Raw genomic sequence first — 18,736 nt, 5'->3', positions numbered from 1 at the left:
CGTTGGATACACGCGTGTGTGTGCATTGGATAAACGCATGTGTTAGATGATGAGAGAGACGAGAAAAAGAGAGTAACAGCGAAAAATAAAGAGGTGTGTGTGTGTGTGTGTGTGTGTGTGTGTGTGTGTGTGTGTGTGTGTGTGTGTGTGTGTGTGTACTCTGTAGGGGGTTGGCCTGCCGACAGGTTGAGTGGTGCTCACCCTCAGGGTTCCAAATCAGCCTAATGATTTAAAATGGGGCCTCCCTCTCTGTTCTATGTCTCTCATCTTCTAACACACACACACACACACACACACACACACACACATAAATAATAATAAAAATCAGACGCATGCTTCTAATCAAAATCAAGAAAGGGCAGAATTTTAGGGCAAGAATTGAGAGACTTTACCAACATGTGGACTGCTGTCCACATGTTGAACACATGTTGCAGTGCAGAGTTCAAGTAGGGGAGTATGGCTGGTGGCCCCAGAGGGCAGTGTGAAGGTGATACCCTCAATGCCTCTCTCACATGCACACATACAAACCTGGGCTGGTAGCACTCTATCCTGTACTTTGAGGTGGGCCACCCTCCTCATCTCTTCTACTTCACTGGTCTAGCAAATCGTGTAACTCCAGCAAAATATATGATGGAAAGACTCAAAAAGTCAATGGCGCGCGCGTTTCTTGGTCTCCACTCACCCCTTTGCCCATCAGGCCGTTGTTGAGAGGCAGGCCTATGAACTGGAAGGCCGCCTCCTGGATGAAGTAGGGGTTGAGGATCCTCATGTCTACCGGCTCCCGGGGCACGTAGTGGGCCACAGACTTCCAGAAACCCTCCGTCCCCCGCTGGAAGAGGAGGAGGAGACCCAACAGAAAGGAGAGGAAAGAGAAACAGAACAAGACTGATTAGGAACTGAATTGTGATGAAACACTAAAATTAGGTGAATGCCAAGTGTGTGGAAGGGCCTTTCACACACAGTGGGAGACGTCAGAGCCACAGCATCACCATGCCACCATGGACCACCAGGAGGGAAACAACTGGTCGGGGGCTTGTTTTTCCATTTTCCTTTTAAAAGGATACCCAGTGGGGAATTTAATTAGCGGTATTAAGCGCCACGGTAGCTGCAGCAGCAGAGTGCTGCGTCGCTGGTGTTAAGTGTGAAAGTCCCCATGAGTGTGGTGGTGGGTGAGGTGATGGTTGGGGGTGGGCTGCCAGACCGATGGGGTAGCATATGGGCCAGGCTGAGGTTATATACGCCACAGGATGTGGAATAAATCACACCTTGACCTATACCCGGCAATTATCATCAGTGGCCGGGACAATACACCTGAACCGAATTATGTAGATTCAGTATTTAGTGGAGACACACACACACACACACACACACACACACACACACACAAACACACACACACATGAAACAAAAAGACTGACAAGAAAAAAAAGCAAGTTTCCCCATTAAAATTCCTTGGAATTTGTACAAATGATGCAAGGCACAACAACCACCTCTCCAAGCACCACTAACCAGGCTCTCCACAGCGCACCCAAAGCATGACTTCCAGGTATGAAGGAAACATGTTGATGGGATTCACCTGTTCAAATAGTTCCACCCCCGCCCTTCTGCCTTTGATACAGCTGTGTGTGTGTGTGTGTCTGTGTCTGTGTGTGTGTGTGTGTGTGTGTGTGTGTGTGTGTGTGTGTGTGTGTGTGTGTGTGTGTGTGTGTGTGTGTGTGTGTGTGTGTGTGTGTGTGTGTGTGTAACACACTGACAGAAGCCAGTACAGTGGGCCTTGCGGTGCTTTGTGACTACGACAGTGGCGGCTTGTCTTTTTTAACCCGGGCCCTGCACTGTGCTCTCGGCAAGTCATGACAGGAACCCCAGCTCTTCTCCCCGTCAACACAGCTTGTGTTTGCCAGGAATCTGTTTGGTCGTGCGGTTGAGGTATGTGTGAATGTGTGTGAGATGTCTGTGTGTGTGTATGTGTGTGCGGGAAATTCTGGGTGTGTGTGTTCGTCTATAACTGCTTGTATGCGTGAGTTGACTAAAAGAGTAATTTAGCGCTTTTTACCATGAAAGGGAGGAAGGTAAACGGTACACACGCCCTGCCGTTCCACACAATGGCTCAATGGCCACAGACCGTCACGGGGCGGTGCAGCCCCCAGAGAGCAGGCCTAAGTACAGGTGGCACAGAGAACTGTTAGGAACCAATCATAAGGATGAGTTGGAGGAGCACTTTCGGTCGTCCCTGCATGCGGTGCGCTGAGCAAATAATTACAGAAGTGGGGAGGCGTTCTTCGGGAGTTATTTGCGCTAAAAGCCACCGCTTCAAATCCCCTTTACCAGAAACAAAAAAAGACTGAACAGCATCGTTTGACCACAGTTTGTTTGTCAAAAAGTAACATAAAGAATGTCTCCAAGTCACAACTAGAGCTATTGTGGTAAGGTCAGTAATGGGATTCAAGTGCAGTCAACTCAGAGACCCCAGACCTGGTTTTGGTGAAGGGTTATGCATTTGTTCTCATATGATGAATGGGTTATGTGTACCCAAGATAGGAAAAATGAAAAAAGGCAATATAACACATCAATTCTGAAATAAAAAATAATGTGTAGTAAGGAAAATGAAAAGTAGGAAAAATATATTCCCGGACATAAGCATGGTCGGAGCAATAAGTCTTAATTGAGTAAGGCTGATTCTGAAACACTAAACCAATTCAGACACCCTGAGCTCCATGGAGGAACATCGGAGGAACACAGCCAGCGACGGCCGGGGCCTGGTCCCAATTCCTCTGATGTCGTAATTCATCACGGAGCGTGGCTGCCCAGACGTCTAGGGTTACGCCGGGCGTCGGAGGTGTGAGAAGGCACGGGAGATTAAATGAGGCCAGATCCAGCAGTGCTATAAATACACGTATCTGGTTTATTTGGTTGGAGAAATTATACTTTCCTTCTCTGAAGGCAAGAGGTTAAGAGCCAGAGAATACCACCAGGTCTTCTATACTTTTTTCTTTTTTTCTTAGTTGTTCTTTAAGTCCCGGCTGGAGGGGGGAGGGAGAGGGAGGGGAAGGGAGGGAGAGCGAGAGACTGCCTGTTTGTATGAACCTTTATAGATTAATAGAGTGGAGCTCTCATGGCAGAGATGTAATGCCCTTTAATTTGGTATAGTAACTGGACCTCAGATTAGGTACGGTCCGCATTCAACGTCAAACCCAACACAACAACGCTTTACCCTTTACTCGCTGGGCAGAGAGGAGGGCTCTGGCCGTCCCTGCAGCATTTCAACCGGGAGCGAGGATGTGGCTACGCTGTGGACTGACCTGTGTGTGTGTGTGTGTGTGTGTGTGTGTGTGTGTGTGTGTGTGTGTGTGTGTGTGTGTGTGTGTGTGTGTGTGTGTGTGTGTGTGTACACACATGAAAACAGGGAGGTGTTGCAATGTTGGACGATGCGGTGCATCACCAGGGTTGTGGTCCGACAGGAAATGGCTGTTTCCCTTCACCCTGCGACAGCTTTACGGTCACATTGGTCTTGGGTTATTAGATTTAAAGTGTGCCCAAAAGGCTCCCATAGAAGCACCTGTTAAAACAAGGTTAATTGGACGAGGTAATTGTTTGCGCAGCCTGAAAAAGCCAGAGGAGCCTGGGTTCGAGCTGGGCCGCCGGCCCTCCATGTAAGGTTACGAGTCGTGTTGCGCTTGGCCATCGCACACACCGTTCATCTTTCAGCCCCAGCACTCATCAATGGGAGAGAACGCAGGCACTGGGTTTATTCGCTGAATAACAAAAATGGAATGGGAAAATAAACAGACACTGATTTTCTGTGAATGTGGAATCGGGAAGCGGTGTGGATTAGAACGACCCATCAAGCCCAATCCGTTAACCGAATGGTTTAGACACTGGAGGAGCTGCGGTATACAGTCTGAAGACTAATCTGTACGGCCAGACACGTTTCTCCTCTTCATTGAAGAATGGAAAAAGAAAAAAGGCGATTGTCTATATGTGTGCTTGTACACGTGTCGGGTTAATTGGGAGCTGCGGGTGCTCTTACATGGAAGGACTTGGAGCAACAGAAGTCACTAAAGACAACTCTCTACATCTCCATGTCTCTCCGGCTGCACGCTTTCCTTGGCTCGCGGCCAGGGGCCCCATCGGCCCATTAAAAGTGTCATCCTCGAATGAACGATGGCTCTGGGGCCAAAAAACAAAACAACAGTCTAATTTGGTTTTATTATCCTAGCCTGATCCTAGGTGACAAAAAAGTACAGCGTCCTGTCAGCGGGTGGGTGATTTACTGGCAGCACTCCAGAGACCAGCGTCAGACAGGAAGGTAAACTCATCTTAACGGGTGGACAGGACCCAGTGGGCTACAGCGGAGAGAGAGATTTTAAGGAAGAATGGCCACACTCTCTTGATTCACAGTGGGACAGTGGGGAACAAAGATGGCCCCTATGGTACGGTGGTTGGGGCTACCAGAGACACCGTTCCCTAGTGCTAGCTACCAGAGTCAGCCAACTCCCAGGGGCTTGTGGTACTAAACCTCCACCACCACCACCACCGACTGGAGTATGTAGCCGATCCATGAAGCTAGAAGCTTTGGGTGGGGTTTCACTCAAGAGAAGCCAGGATGGAACAAGACTCGGGACTCATTGACTACATGAGTTAGCATAGCCCAAGCTCGTGTCATTCACACTAAAGCGACCTCAAGCCACGGCTGACCAGCGGTCAGCTGCTATAAGAACAGGTGCAGGCGAGCAGAGCAGTCATTAAAGTAAACAGGCTATCCCACGCAGAGGGACACAGGCTGTTGTGTGTGTGTGTGTTTGTTCTTGGGGGGACTTTATGCTGTATAAATTATTGACACAACTTAGCCCCCAAATAAACAATTTTCGCATCTTTGTTAAAGGGTAATTCCGGTGTAAAATGGATTTGGGATATGTTTTGTATGATAACGAGTTGAAACATTCGTTTTGGAGCACAAAAAACGCATATAGACGCTTTCTTCAGTTGGCTGTTTTTAGCCGATTCTATCAAAACGCTATAAACCTGAACCTCGCTATTTTAAACCACTTAGAAGGCTAAAAGTAGCCCGACACTTCTTTGGTAGTATAATAAGGGTCTTAACATATAAAACGAGGCATTGAGAACTTTGTAAGTGTAGAGATTGTTTATTAAAAAGGACATTTTATACACACAATACCATCAGTAGATCACCCGTCGACGCCATTTTGTTTTTACGATTTTAAGTAGATTGGCGAACACAGAGCTTGCGTGTTGCTGACGGATGTCACAATCTCTGTGTTCGTCAATCTACCTATCGAGTCTTAAAAACAAAATGGCGTCGACGGGTGATCTACTGATGGTATTGTGTGTATAAAATGTCCTTTTTAATAAACAATCGGTACACTTACAAAGTTCTCAATGCCTCATTTTATATGTTAAGACCCTTATTATACTACCAAAGAAGTGTCTGGCTACTTTTAGCCCTTTAAGTGGTTTAAAATAGCGATTTAGTTTTTACCATAACCAGTGCCCCCATCCTTCCGAGTTTATAGCGTTTTGATAGAATCGGCTAAAAACAGCCAACTGAAGAAAGCGTCTATATACGTTTTTTGTGCTCCAAAACGAACGTTTCAACTCGTTATCATACAAAACATATCCCAAATCCATTTTACACCGGAATTACCCTTTAAGCCAAACTTAAGATCCAAATCGGTATTGCAAAAAAAAGAAAGCCAATTTGCCTGTGTTCCAGAATTTAACTAGTTATGGTGTTGAGCATCAGAGAATTTCATAAAGACAGTGTTCATGAGTTTCAGAAATATAAACAAATAAACAGGACCAAAACCACTGTATGAGGTATATGTATGAACAGTAGGACGAACCACAGGCATCTGTAGTGGAAGCACTTCTTCAGAGCCCTACAGCAGAGCTCCTCAACACTAGGCTTATGCCTCTTGTCCCACTTATGGAAACTGCTCAACTTTAATCGCCCTGTTTGGTTTTACCAGGTGTAGATAGTATATGGTACCTTTTTTAAGCATCTCCTTGACCCAGGTTCCAAGCCAGCTAAGACGATACCAAAACATGAAAACACTACAAACTACTTGGTCCCAGAGAATCGTCACTAGTCATCCCTGTGTCCTTGAGTCACCATGTCAACATTGCGCGACGCGGGACAACCTGCACAAACCTGAGCTGACCGCTATAAAAAACCGCTAACCCTAACCCTAACCCTAACAAAAACCAATTGTCATTGCACCAAGGTTGAATTCTGACGGCTTGGTCGAAAGAGTGAAACTCCATTATAATCTAATCCGTTTAATGCATGTTGGTGAAACGGTTGAATCTATTTGTTTTTTTCACTGATGCGATTGTCGTGTCATAAATCTAAATCGTTTCTTTCTCACCAATTTAAGAGGACCTCACACTGAACCTGTTTCCATTGTTTCTGTGCGTGTCCCGTTGAAGAGGGCGTCACGGCAGTGTATTGGCACATCCCTAGGTCGACCTTGACATTGACACTGTAGTATCTACAGTGGAAAACCAAAGTACCTGTTATCAGAAGCGAGTGGAATTGAGCTGGTACCATGCGGGGGGAAAAAGCCATTCCAGTGAACACCCAAAACATACAGTACTGGAAGATCAGTAAAAGGAGTTTAAAAAAAGGACGGCCAGTCTCACAAAGATTACAGAGTTGATGAGAATGAAATCACCCAAGCATTAGAATACCCAAACATGGAACAATAATCTTCTCATGGAAAATATACAAATGGGAACCAAGCATCCACAGTTCTTAATTGCCGATGCCTCAGAGAGGGATCCACACAACTAAACCGTATGTAAACAGCAATATGTGTCCAAGACCTCCCCCTCGCTTATCTCTATTGAAGGGATCTGAGATCATAACAAGTGATGTGCAACCCTCCTAAAAATACCGCACCAATAAGATGGGCCAGGGAAGGTGTGTGGAAAAGCACTTAGATTCAAGCTGCTCATAAACATACCAACATTACATGCATTCTTTGGGCTTTATGCTGGATACAGGCAATATAAAACAATGAATATAATCTGCCTCAGCTACACTGCTGCAAAATCTAACAAAACATAAATGGGATAAATTCTTACATTTACACAACCTTACTTTACAGTTTTAGATGTGGACAAGATGATAAGTGGAGGCTTGATAAAAATAGACATTGAAACAAAACTACTAACATTTCTTTTGCCATTCTTCTCTGTTCCTTTGTAAATCTAACAGACGCTTTAAATGGAGCAAAAACTAAAAAGGAATTTGATTAAATTAAAGATTACGAGTTGGACATGCATGTTCCACACATGTCTGGTGTGTGTCTGCTTTGGGTTCTTAAGGATCCAGCCTTCTCTCAGCAACCACGGAAGCCTTTTCCAGCAAGAGATGTGTTCAACTACACGTTTCAGAGAATCCTTCAGCAAAATGTTGTTGTTGTTGTAAACCCTCATCATTTTATCACATCCATCCATTTATCTTATGGCACCATAGTCACTTCATTCCCTAACACTTCTTTAGATCTTAACATCAATGTATATGTCGACATTCCTACTAGATTCCATCATACACCCTTTCCCTTATCCAGTTACTGCCATTCCCAACTGGAGAATGGCAGTTGAGGATGTGGTCGTGTTTGATGTTAATGCAGTAGACCTGACAGGAAGCCCGAAAAAGGTCGGCCAAATTATGGAAGCGAGACCTCCGAGGCAATTAAGAAAGGAGAACGGCAGCCATGAACTGCTAACGATCACAATTAAGGTTGTCTGGTGGTCATTAGGACTGTGTACATGTTGTACTTCAGGAGTTTACAAGTCACTGCAGCTCACCACATAAGTGCTCCACTGAGCGGGAACCGCCTCAGCCAGGAGGGCGAAATGGGCTTAGAGATTTACCAAAGTAGGAAATGTCTCAGGAGGTGCACAATTGAGAATGTAAGTCATGTTTCAGCGATGCGACCGACTGAAGTTGTTGCGGTGTGCCATGGTGCGGAGATTCCCTTTTGTTCGGGAAAGGAATCTAAAGCATTCGCCAAATTGCCTCTGCTTCTCTTGACTCATACCACGACCTCTGGCCCTGTTGGGGGTCACTGGAGTCCAGCTTTTCAGCCGTCCTCGGCGAGGTTATCCGGTGTGTGAAACCTGTATCCTCACAATCCCATGACGGAAAACCGGAAAAACAATGGGGACACTTGACAACGGACCAGCTCCTGTTCGGTGGCCAATGGGCCCTTGAGGGCGGAGCTTGTGTCCAGACCAGGCCAGGTCCACCGGTGAGTGGTAATGACTATATAGGATGGGAACAAGCGGTTCTCTGTGGTCCGGGGGGGAGCTCTGAAGGTAACCGCACAGCGAGGAGCATGGCGTGTTGATCAGTTATCTAGGTGACTCACCATGAAATGCGACACGCATGGTAATCAGGGACAACCGGAGAACCAAGCTAGTCCCTTGGTTCTTGTTCCTTATCCATGTTTCCAAGCGTGTAAATGTTTACGAAGGCACATATGTATGCTACTTGGGATTGATGCACAGATGTTTGGAGGGGGGGGGGGGGGGGCGCTATAGATATTAAAACAATCTCGTGTTTTTAACCTCCAATTTGATGACCAAACATCTTCTATTTTCCATGGATTTCGCTGTATTATATAAATAAATATACCGATTAAGTGATCCCCAGGCAATCCATCATTCTGGGCTATATTTATCTTCATAGTCTGGTACATTTTTATGCATAACACAATATTTAGTTAAGCCCTTACTCATCCCCCACCCCTTTGGGAGTCAGTATTCCTTGAGGTATTTCCTTATAGGAGAAGGGGGCTCCCCCCTCCATCTCCGGTGTGTCCGTGATGGCGGTGGAGAGCAGCGAGAGCTCCCAGTAAACAAATAGGAGAGCTAGAACACTGACAATCCACCCTCAGACCCTGTTTACCACCGCCTGTATATCCTCCACTGACCCTGTTTGAAAAGATCCCGGCATATACAAACAAAGGTCCCTGTGTATGCATGTATACGGGTCGGGAGTGGGTGGGTGTGTGCGATATGAGTGCGTTATGTGTGTCGGTACATGAAGGCTGCCTCAAAACAATCCAAAATCGCACATATGTGCAAGAGTGACCGATTATCATGTTTGATCCATCTGTAAACAACTTAAAATGGCCAATCACACCCAAACCGCACGTTTAGATGGGTGGGGCCCAACCTTTGTCAGAAAGACATGTTGTATGTTGCGTATATGTGTATGTTCTTTATGTAGATTCGTCTGGACTTTCAAATTAGGGCGGCCAGCATGATTGTGGTGGGAGGCCTACTCTGCACCACTCGTAACATCTCCTAGTTTGTAAGCCCGGAAGAGATCATCAGTGAGACTTCAACTGCAAGGGTTCATTTAGAATGATGAATCGTCTGCAAGCTTTTGTTCTAAACTCAAGTCAACTGTGTATGTATGTGTATGTCTGTACATGTATCCGTTTGTAGCTGTGTGCGTGTCCGTGAGTGGGAGTGCGCGCAAATGCGTGCGTGTGCGTTTTTCTGCGTGAGAGGAAGAGGATTCAACAGCAGCATGCAGTATGCATGTTTGCGCAAGTGTACAAAAACAATAAGAGATTGGGAAACTAGCGCTCTCATTTTTAGGGAAGGGGGTGCTGGAGGGAAGTCGCATGCAACCGCTTTCACGTGGAAAGTCATAAAGACTTCTTCCTTTTTTAAAACATAGTTTTAAAATGGAAGAACATCAAAAAGCAAGGCTTCACATTGCGATGCAGTTACCTGTAAGTCCCCCTCCCGAGCCACCCAGCGAGCTAAGCTAACTTTTCACAGTCACATTTAGTCTCCCTCCTGTGATTGACTGCATCACCAAAGGCCCGCTGCTGCAATGGGAGGATTAGCCGCCCCGGGTCCACTAAAGCGGATAGTTTTCTAAAGCCAATTGTCTCTGCATGCTCGCTCAGCCGATAGATGTATACACGCTGGTGGTTACCGCCGCAATCCACATGCTAGGTGAGGGGGGGTCTATATACACACGCCTGTATGGAAGCATGTGTACAAATTAAAGAGACCAGACAAGAGCGGTTATCTGTTGCATTGCTGGGATTATGTCGCTGCATTAGTCTGAGCCAGCCCATGGTGATGCGGTAAATTGGGCCAGGCGACCGACAATAAGGCTAGGATTAAACACATTTAAAACGTTTCTTTTGATCACGATGCCTGACACCCAACATCCTGTTTCTACTGTAAACACAGAGAGCGTTGCCAGGTAGCTACAGGGTAGTCTTGAAAGAAGGAAGAGAATGATACAGCATCTTCCTTCTGTTTGTTGTACCTAAATGAAAGGAAACTCCATCCAGGGTTTTTATTTACGAGTGCAGGAGTGCAGTAAACATGTGTAAAGGTTAGCCGGGCAGCGGACCAGGCCCCCGGGGGCCCCCTGATCCTGGGGATCATTTTTCATCAGGAGTCTTTCACAACAATTATGGGCCTCATTTGTCAAGTGACAAACATTGTAAAGGGCACTTTAAACTCTTTCCACGAACCGTGAGAGAGACACAGAGACAGGAGTCAGTCTCCCTGATCCCATGTGTACAGCCACTACCATCAAGGTGTATCGGCTCAGTGTCATCCACAGGGCTTTTGTTACACAGGGCTGTTGTTACACAGGGCTGTTGTTACACAGGGGGGTTGTTACACAGGGGGGTTGTTACACAGGGCTGTTGTTACAAAGGGCTGTTGTTACAAAGGGCTGTTGTTACACAGGGCTGTTGTTACACAGGGCTGTTGTTACACAGGGCTGTTGTTACACAGGGCTGTTGTTACACAGGGTTGTTGTTACACAGGGCTGTTGTTGCACAGCGCTTACAAACAGCGATCACAATAGAACACGAGGTGAGGACGATTGGATAACACGTAAGAAGGGAGGAGGAGGAGTAGCATTACCAGTCTATTGTCCTCGAGCTAAACAATAGGGTTGATGATGCAACAACAAGTGAACATTACAGTAGCAGTCAATCATCCGTTGCTCATCTGACGGTAGGTTAGCAGCTGGTTGTGTGAGGATCCCGGGGTTACAGCCAATCAAAAAGGAACAGTGAGAGCAGAGGAATGCTCCTTATTTCTAGATGTTTTGCAGAGCCAAAGAGGGCCACCGCATGTCGCGTGTGTTGGCTCCCAGTGCACTAGTTAAATGGATCCCAAACACAAACCTTTTCAATCACCGGGCGTACACACAGGCCGACGAGGCCCAGCCGCTTAGTGACAGCTGGATGAACCCCTTTGAGAACACGCTGATGATTAGAAGGTGACGGCGGTGATCATAACACTTCCAATGCCTCCATTATGCAGAGAGAGATGTGTCCTGCCATCTGGTTTGAGGAATACTGGCATTCATGCCCCAAAATACTAAAACAAACCGTCTCCCGCTCTTTGCACTTCATGAGCACCGTTTTTGTTTCAAAGTCCACCATAAAAAGAAAAACGGTACCAAAAAATACAAAATAAAACACTTTAAAAAAACAGCTGTTAACACTAAGACCGGTGCTAATAGTATACTGAATAAATCCAGTCATATTCTCAAAGCCTGGAGTGGTAGCTCCGTCTACCACTCCATCACCTCGCCACTGAACTGGTGCATGGAGAATGTCCCCCCCCTCTCCGCTGCCCTTGATTCAACTCATGAGCACAACAATCTTCTATTCGAGCAGATCAAAGAGTCTGAAGCCAGGGGCCAGATCAATTATCCCGGCTGGCCATTGCAAATGTCCCCTCATTCCCACTGAAACCCAGAATTCTGGCCCCTATCAAAAGGGCCCCGGGGCAATCAGGAAGCCAATGGAGCCGTTTTACGCTCACCGTTTTCCCCCCCCATCTCTAATCATTTGCTTTGCTTTCTTCTCGTCTCTGACCTGACATTATTCCCTGGTGCAGATCATTCTACCCTTAACCATGACGTTCCTCTGACTTGTCCCTGTATTCAAATGTCCTTCGGTTTCTTTATTTTCTTTAACCCTCCCACCCCCCCTCAATCTTCAAGTCAATACTTTTCACTAATGTCACCTTGTAAGAAAGAAAATCCTTGTTGCTGGCCTCTGAAAAGCCTGGGAGATAGACTTCCTAAAGCTGGACTTGACTGAAAAATTCCATGGCGTCGATGGGACAAAGAGACGTTACTACAATTCCTGCACACTCAATATGCCTTCCCCTCAAAGGACAGCCATTTAATCCACTCTTAGTAGAGGCCTTGCAATATGCGCCTTTATTGTACTTGAATTGAATGGAAACCACAGCCTATACAATCTCTACAGATACTAGCCTCTGTTTAAGTATAAAGAGGTGCTTGTGAAAGCCTTTTTACAGTGAGTGGTTCGAGCGGGCTCAGGGGTAGTTAAAGTCTGCAGCAACCTTTAGTCATTTTTTTTTTTCATATAGATAAGGGAGCGGCAATTGAGTCCCATCAAACCCGACCCGGCGATAAAGAGACCCATTCGCAGCCCGCCACTCAACCGCGGCAACAAAGGGTTTCTGTGGCGCATCCACCTTGGAAGGGAAAGGGCTTACCCTGTCCCTCCAAGTGGACAGGATTAAAATGAATTGCTTTGGAGAGATATAAATGTGTTGAAGAACATGTCATGTACGAATGACTGAAAGGCAAAACATAGAACTTTTAAATGCCAGTCATTGAAGCGGTAAATTACTTTTCTGTCTGAAAAGTTTTTACCATCAAACTCACGCATTTAGACCAAGTCAAAAATTCCTGCTATACAATCCGTATTCATATTAACATTGCACCTCTTTCGCACTTAATAATGAAGTGGTGTGTTTAGAATGTTGTTCCACAGAGGAAAACTAGATTGAGATTATGTATAGTCCATGGCCTGAGCATCATTGCCAATTGACCAAGGACATCCCCGTTTATTCAGACCTTGAGCCAAAACTGCTCCTCTCTTGGGGAGAGGGTGAAATATTGTCCATATCTTTATATTTTTGGCCATGATTAGGGTCACATACACACACACACTTTGGTACTTACCGGCTTCTCCTTGAAGACCATCTGCCGGAGCCACTTGAAGTCCAGAGGTTTGAATGCAGAGAAGACGAAAAGAGAGTCCTTCTCGTATCGGTCAGGCTTTTGGATGGCCCCCTCTGGATACGTTATCCTCATTGTAGTTTTGGTCCCGACGTCCTTGTCGTAGCCATGTACCGGAGCCTCGTTCAACCTTCCGATACACAGACGGGGGAAGGGGAAGTCAGACCTCCTCCCAAGAAGAGGAACTGCATTCTGATGCAGACTGATACAGTCCGTGCACTTTACCCCCCAAACACTAACTGTTGAGATTCACTTTCCCTTTTATCTCAGGGCGATGAACATGGGGGGTGACAGAGTCTGCAATGCTGTATAATGCACCGAGACAAACGTGAACCGGAATCACAACAGTTTATGTTTGTGGGCTTGCACAGTAAATAACTTGTGGAGGTGAAGGGTTTGCCCACCTCACGACAACGTCGTAAGCGTCTATCCGGGAGCCCAGGGACTTGTTTGCTAGGATTCCTCCGTTGCCCACAATAATGCATCTTTTACAGCTCAAACTGAATAGTAAACAAAGAAAGCATTAATCCAAAAAGGAACCAGACCATTTGTCTAAATTTGTTAATTATTTAGAACCCTTGGATTTCAAATGTTACCTGTCCAGCCGTTCACCAAGTCCATAGTGCTTGGTTGAAGTTAAAATAATCTCTATGATCCTCTCTGCAGAAAAACATGAAACAAAAGTGCAAAAAGAAAATAAAGAATGGTTTAGCTGTGAATTAAATACAATACATCCTGAGCCACTTGAATTATCTCTGAGGGTTGCAAGGTTGCCGTCATGAGTTTGTTCGGCAAAATTGTTTAACGGTCCATTCCAATTAAAAATGATAAATAAACCGGTAGTATTTTTTGGACAATATGTAGTGTAGTATCACAGTTCACCAAGCCTTACATATCAGACTTAAATGAATGACTCAAACACAATGTTTGGACCGTTTACACTGCAAGTGGCATCAAGGTCCTCATAGTCGCACATCAAACTGAACCAGGCTAATGGAAGGCTAAGCGAGCCTAACATTCCTATGGAAGAAACTTTGTTTCTTCCAAAGGTTGTTTTCCAACAACCTGCCGTGGACCTCACCAGTGATAGAGACAAGGTGGAGGAGGCAATCTAGGTGGTCCTTCGAAGCAGTGGAGGAGAGAACGCCTCGCGGCTCGCTCTGACTGGCCGTTTACTCAAACCCCTGATAAGGACTGACCAATAAGGCCCCTGCAACGGTTGTGAGGGCGACGGTAACATGGACAACGAATAATAAAAGAACACAATGTGCTCTGGCTTGGGGGGATGAAATCTGGGAGAAATAAGACAGACAAAATTTGGTACTGTGTGTGTGTGTGTGTGTGTGTGTGTGTGTGTGTGTGTGTGTGTGTGTGTGTGTGTCTTTTATGTAAAGACAAACCCCATAAAAAGCACTCAACAGAGGAATGCTGCTTTTCAAACAACCACATTCTCGCAGGAGGAAAATGGGCAACTGAGGGATAGTGTCCACGAGCGTCCGGAAAACACCTGATTGTGGGAAGTGTGTTTAGCCATAGCACGCATTCCTGCCGTGTTCTGCGGGCCATTCCACAGAGCGTCACGCTAACAGAGCGTCTAGCAAGACGGACGTCCCCCGCTCTACTCTTCAGAACCGTACCGCCAGGACGCAGGAATGGGCGCTCCATAATCGTCGGGACTTCCGTTCGCAACCTCAGAGGACACCTCTTCTACTTATACGGGAGTCATCAAACCTGAGTCAGGTCTGCTGCTGTTGTGATGCGCCTGTGTCAACAGCTTCACCATTCAGATGAGTAGACTGTGGTTTAGGAGATAAATATTAAAATAAGGAGGAGTTATTCGTGAATATCAACGATATAAAATTATCCAACCCAAATTACACCTTTTCGGAAGTTTCAGATATTACAGAAAAGAACGCAGATGGATTTTTTTCTTTCGCATATAGATAAATAGATATAGTTTGAGACTTCAGTCAAAAGAGATTGAAACGCCAGTCATGGTTTAGGACTCAGGCCTGTTGTGTTGAATAAGTACAAACGTGCATCGTTGCACCCTACAACCACGGCACCACTGAACCCCCGATATCCTTTACCCCAAACTACACCGGACCTATAAGAGCGCAGAGGGAATGAAAACCATTGACACAGACACAGGGGCCTCGAGCCATTTAGAAGACACATTAGGCCCCCGGTTGACAGTGCTAATGATTAACCCCATGGGGGGAGAGGGAGGATGGCTGGCCACTGGCCCGTTGTTTGGATGTGGTGTCGATGTCTTGAATCAAGCATCACCCCGGCCTGCGTAAACACCAGCCCAGGGAACACACCTGGACCCTAGGATGGCAAAAAATGAAATGAATGACAAGTGGCTGGCGTCTCTTTCTTCTCTGGACATGGAAGCTAATTGTTATAAGTACCCGGGGTAAACATTTCACCCAAGTATGTGTCGGGGTGCAGCCGAAGACGAATGACTCACAAGGGTTAAGACATTAGTCTGGTACGCGCCGCTTACCCCAGCATGGCGGGGGGCTGGGGGGGGGGGGGGGGGGGGGGGGGGGGCTCGAGTTGAAATACAGGAGAAGAGTTGGAGGTGTCAACCGGATTCATATACACAGACACGGTGTTCGGGGGAAGCAGCCTAAACACAGTGAAGAGGCATAGGATGGGGACACAGTGTTTACGTGCCCGCCGGGGAGCAATAGCTTTGAATCATGGTCCACGGCAACAGAAATAAATACAGTTGTTATGAATTGACTTCCTCTACTGGCTCTGATGGTTTTACAATCGCAGATGAAACCAAATGACAGCACAGACAATTAGGAAGAGTGGTCCGACTCTCCCTCGTATTTTCTTTTATTATTTTCTTTTCATCATTTTACACCAAGCGTTGGCCTGAGGTGAACCTCGGTCACTGCATGGCAGCATCAGTCAAAGCAAGAATAAACTTATAGGATCACCCTTTTTTCCCCCCCACCTGGGCTTCCCGACGGAATCCTTTGTGGAGGCTCTATTCAGAATCCACACGTATCATCGCTACACATGAGCACCGCCGAAAAGGAACCCCCCCCCCCCTGCCTGCAGCGGCCGTGATGAAAACAGAGACCAGGTGTAGCACCCACACACTGGGCGTGCTCCCTTTGATCGTCAACCCTGAGAGCGCACAGGCACGTTCGCCTGCAACGCTGCAGAGAGTGGCGCGGCACAAAAGGCAACATTCAGTGTAGCCTTACGCGTGTTTCTGCAAGCTATGCAAGTATTTGAAAATGTCCGCTAGCACACCTCGCTGCAGAGGTGGTCGTTTCCCTTCGGCGTTATCTCTCCGATCCTTGTGTCTACGTGGGTTGGTGCGATTTTGGCCGTGGCACTGAGGGGTCGGATTAGGGTCAGAGAATGGTAAATGGTTTGATGGGGTTAGGGTTAGCCGCTTGCTTAGGGACATCTCAAGTCTCAGCTAGGAGGAGCTGGCGATCGAATTAGCAACCTTCAGGTTACCCAATGCCGCCCCAGAATGACCAGTGCAGACTGTCAAAGACACAGCAGATATGGGTTTAGTGCAGAGATTAGCATTTCCGGTAAACCAAATTTCACCCACTATATGACAAAAACATAGATTAGAAATAACAGACAAGGGTCCGGAGTTGACCGGCAAACAGATGAGACTCAGATAAGACATCCCTCTGTAGTCAATGACATCAGTCTATTTCTCAGTTCACTTAGATAATAAGTATAAGTAAGGTTAGCTTTAAGTATAAATTATATAAGAACATAATATAATTTATATTCACAATGGAACCAAATGTTAAAATACTTGGCCTTCCTGTGTCAAAACAAATGCTTGCATTCCGATGAACCCCCGACGCCCCATGTAAATTACTTCTTACAGAGACCCCCTATGGTTGCTCGTCTGTGGTCTTAGAATGTGTATTCTGTAGGAATACACATTATTAGAATTAAGGTAACTAATTCATACCCCGGTTAAAATCAGACACTACCAGCTTTAGGATTATGACTGTATATGCCACAAATAAAGTGGCATTAACTATTAAAATACATATTTTACTGTTCAAATGAATATTCCTTTCACAGGGCTCATCTCTTAAACCCATGTGGTAAGTCATGGTGAATTAAGATCAGGTTAATAAACAAGGCGATGAATGGATTTTAATCAAAGACCTCACTTCATATAACTGTAATGCATAATATGTGAACTTCATACAACTAATGTTTAACTCTTTGTATCTAATGCTTGAATGTATGTTTCCATGTGGGAAGTAAAGTTAAATGGTAATGAGGGGAGGTAGGGTCCTTGTGTGTGGGGTAGGCCCAATAGATTAGAAGCTCTGATTGGTCTAGAAAATCACAGCTTTAGTTACCTCTGAGATACCGAGCCAAAGAGCTCAGTTCTTTTGCAAACAAACTCGCGTGATGTTGTTACTCTCTGCGGTGAAAATAAAGCCTTGATCATTCAAACCTAGTCCTTCTCGACCTCTTGTTATTTGTTATTAGATCGTGGGTTTTATCCACGACACAATCTACAGCCATCTATTCAATGACTTTCCAAAAGACACCTGTCACATCAATGTTTCTTTAAGCATGGCACATAGTACCATGTGTTTATTGTGTGTTTGGTTTCGGAATAGGTGTGAGGTAATGATCCATGTGGGGAAAAAACGAGCATCTAAGCAACCTCGGGCCTTGGGTCATGATCAACAGCAGTTTAATTGTCCTGATAAACAAGCCGAGTTTCAGTAGACTTTGCCTCATGAGGATTGTTAACAATTATTTGTTCTTTTCATCATGCATACAACAAGAAGTTCTAATATCAGGGGCCAAGTGATGGCTGGAGATTAAAATGAAAGGTATGTTTCATCACCTCCATCTACACAAGTCTAATCTTTGCAACCAAGAACAAAAATCGTGCACATTGAAGCACAAAAGCACAAAATAATATCACAATGTGTTCTTATAAAAAGGAAACTAGCTATTTGGAGCCTGTTAGCCGTAAAAGCCATGGTGGATTCATTCAGATTTCTGTTGGCATTATTATAGAAAAACACAGCACAATAAGTGACAGGATGCTGGTTAGTATTGTCCTTACCTTGCGTTTTGAAACCGAAAGGCGGCAAGTAATTGCTGACTTTTGCTAGCCGTTTAAAATTTCGGTCAAGAAACATCGGAGCTGGTTTCATGAACCTGTTTAGAAAAGAGAAGAGGCAGAAAGAAAAGGAAGAGATGGTTTGCATTTTTAGGAGAAACGTCTTTCAAACATTACAGAAGAAATGCTGTGAAGTTCCTCATTCAGTCAATTGCTCGTTAACCCACGAGGATGATATGGATCATTACAGCACCAAATTGCCACAATTAACACAGAAGACATCTTTGAATTATAATAAAAAAAAAAAAAAAAAATGGACATTGAGTTAGTCATATGACAGTCTTAACCTCAGCCTCACTGCCTTAAAAACCCTCTGGACAACATAGAAAACCAAACAGCCATGCATTCCCCACATGTCCTACCACTCCCCAGAGAAATGGACCTCGGGGCCCCTCCCCCGCCCCACCCTGGTTCTGACCCTCGGGGGTTGTGTCTCATCCACTCTAAAACACTGTGGTAAACTCTCCATCCTTTAACAGCGTCCTCCATAGATTTTTTTTTTA

General features: G+C 45.6%; 1 protein-coding gene across 3 annotated transcripts in view; it reads right to left on the bottom strand.

Annotated features, from left to right (window-relative positions):
• LOC307085433 (CMP-N-acetylneuraminate-beta-1,4-galactoside alpha-2,3-sialyltransferase-like) overlaps positions 1–18,736 on the bottom strand; it is a 39,405-nt gene that overhangs the window by 6,074 nt on the left and 14,595 nt on the right. For all 3 annotated transcript variants that reach the window (XM_079750224.1, XM_079750225.1, XM_079750226.1), the window contains 5 exons: positions 18,177–18,271; positions 13,678–13,741; positions 13,486–13,581; positions 13,025–13,211; positions 683–829 (listed from right to left, as the gene is read on the bottom strand). In XM_079750224.1, the coding sequence (XP_079606350.1) occupies positions 683–829; positions 13,025–13,211; positions 13,486–13,581; positions 13,678–13,741; positions 18,177–18,271 (589 nt within the window). The remainder of the gene's footprint in view (positions 1–682; positions 830–13,024; positions 13,212–13,485; positions 13,582–13,677; positions 13,742–18,176; positions 18,272–18,736) is intronic.

The sequence above is a fragment of the Pollachius pollachius genome, assembly GCF_949987615.1.
Source record: "Pollachius pollachius genome assembly, chromosome: 14".
In the NCBI taxonomy this organism is placed as follows: Eukaryota; Metazoa; Chordata; class Actinopteri; order Gadiformes; family Gadidae; genus Pollachius; species Pollachius pollachius.
Note: the sequence above shows the minus strand (reverse complement) of the source record. Positions and strands in the feature narration are given on the sequence as shown.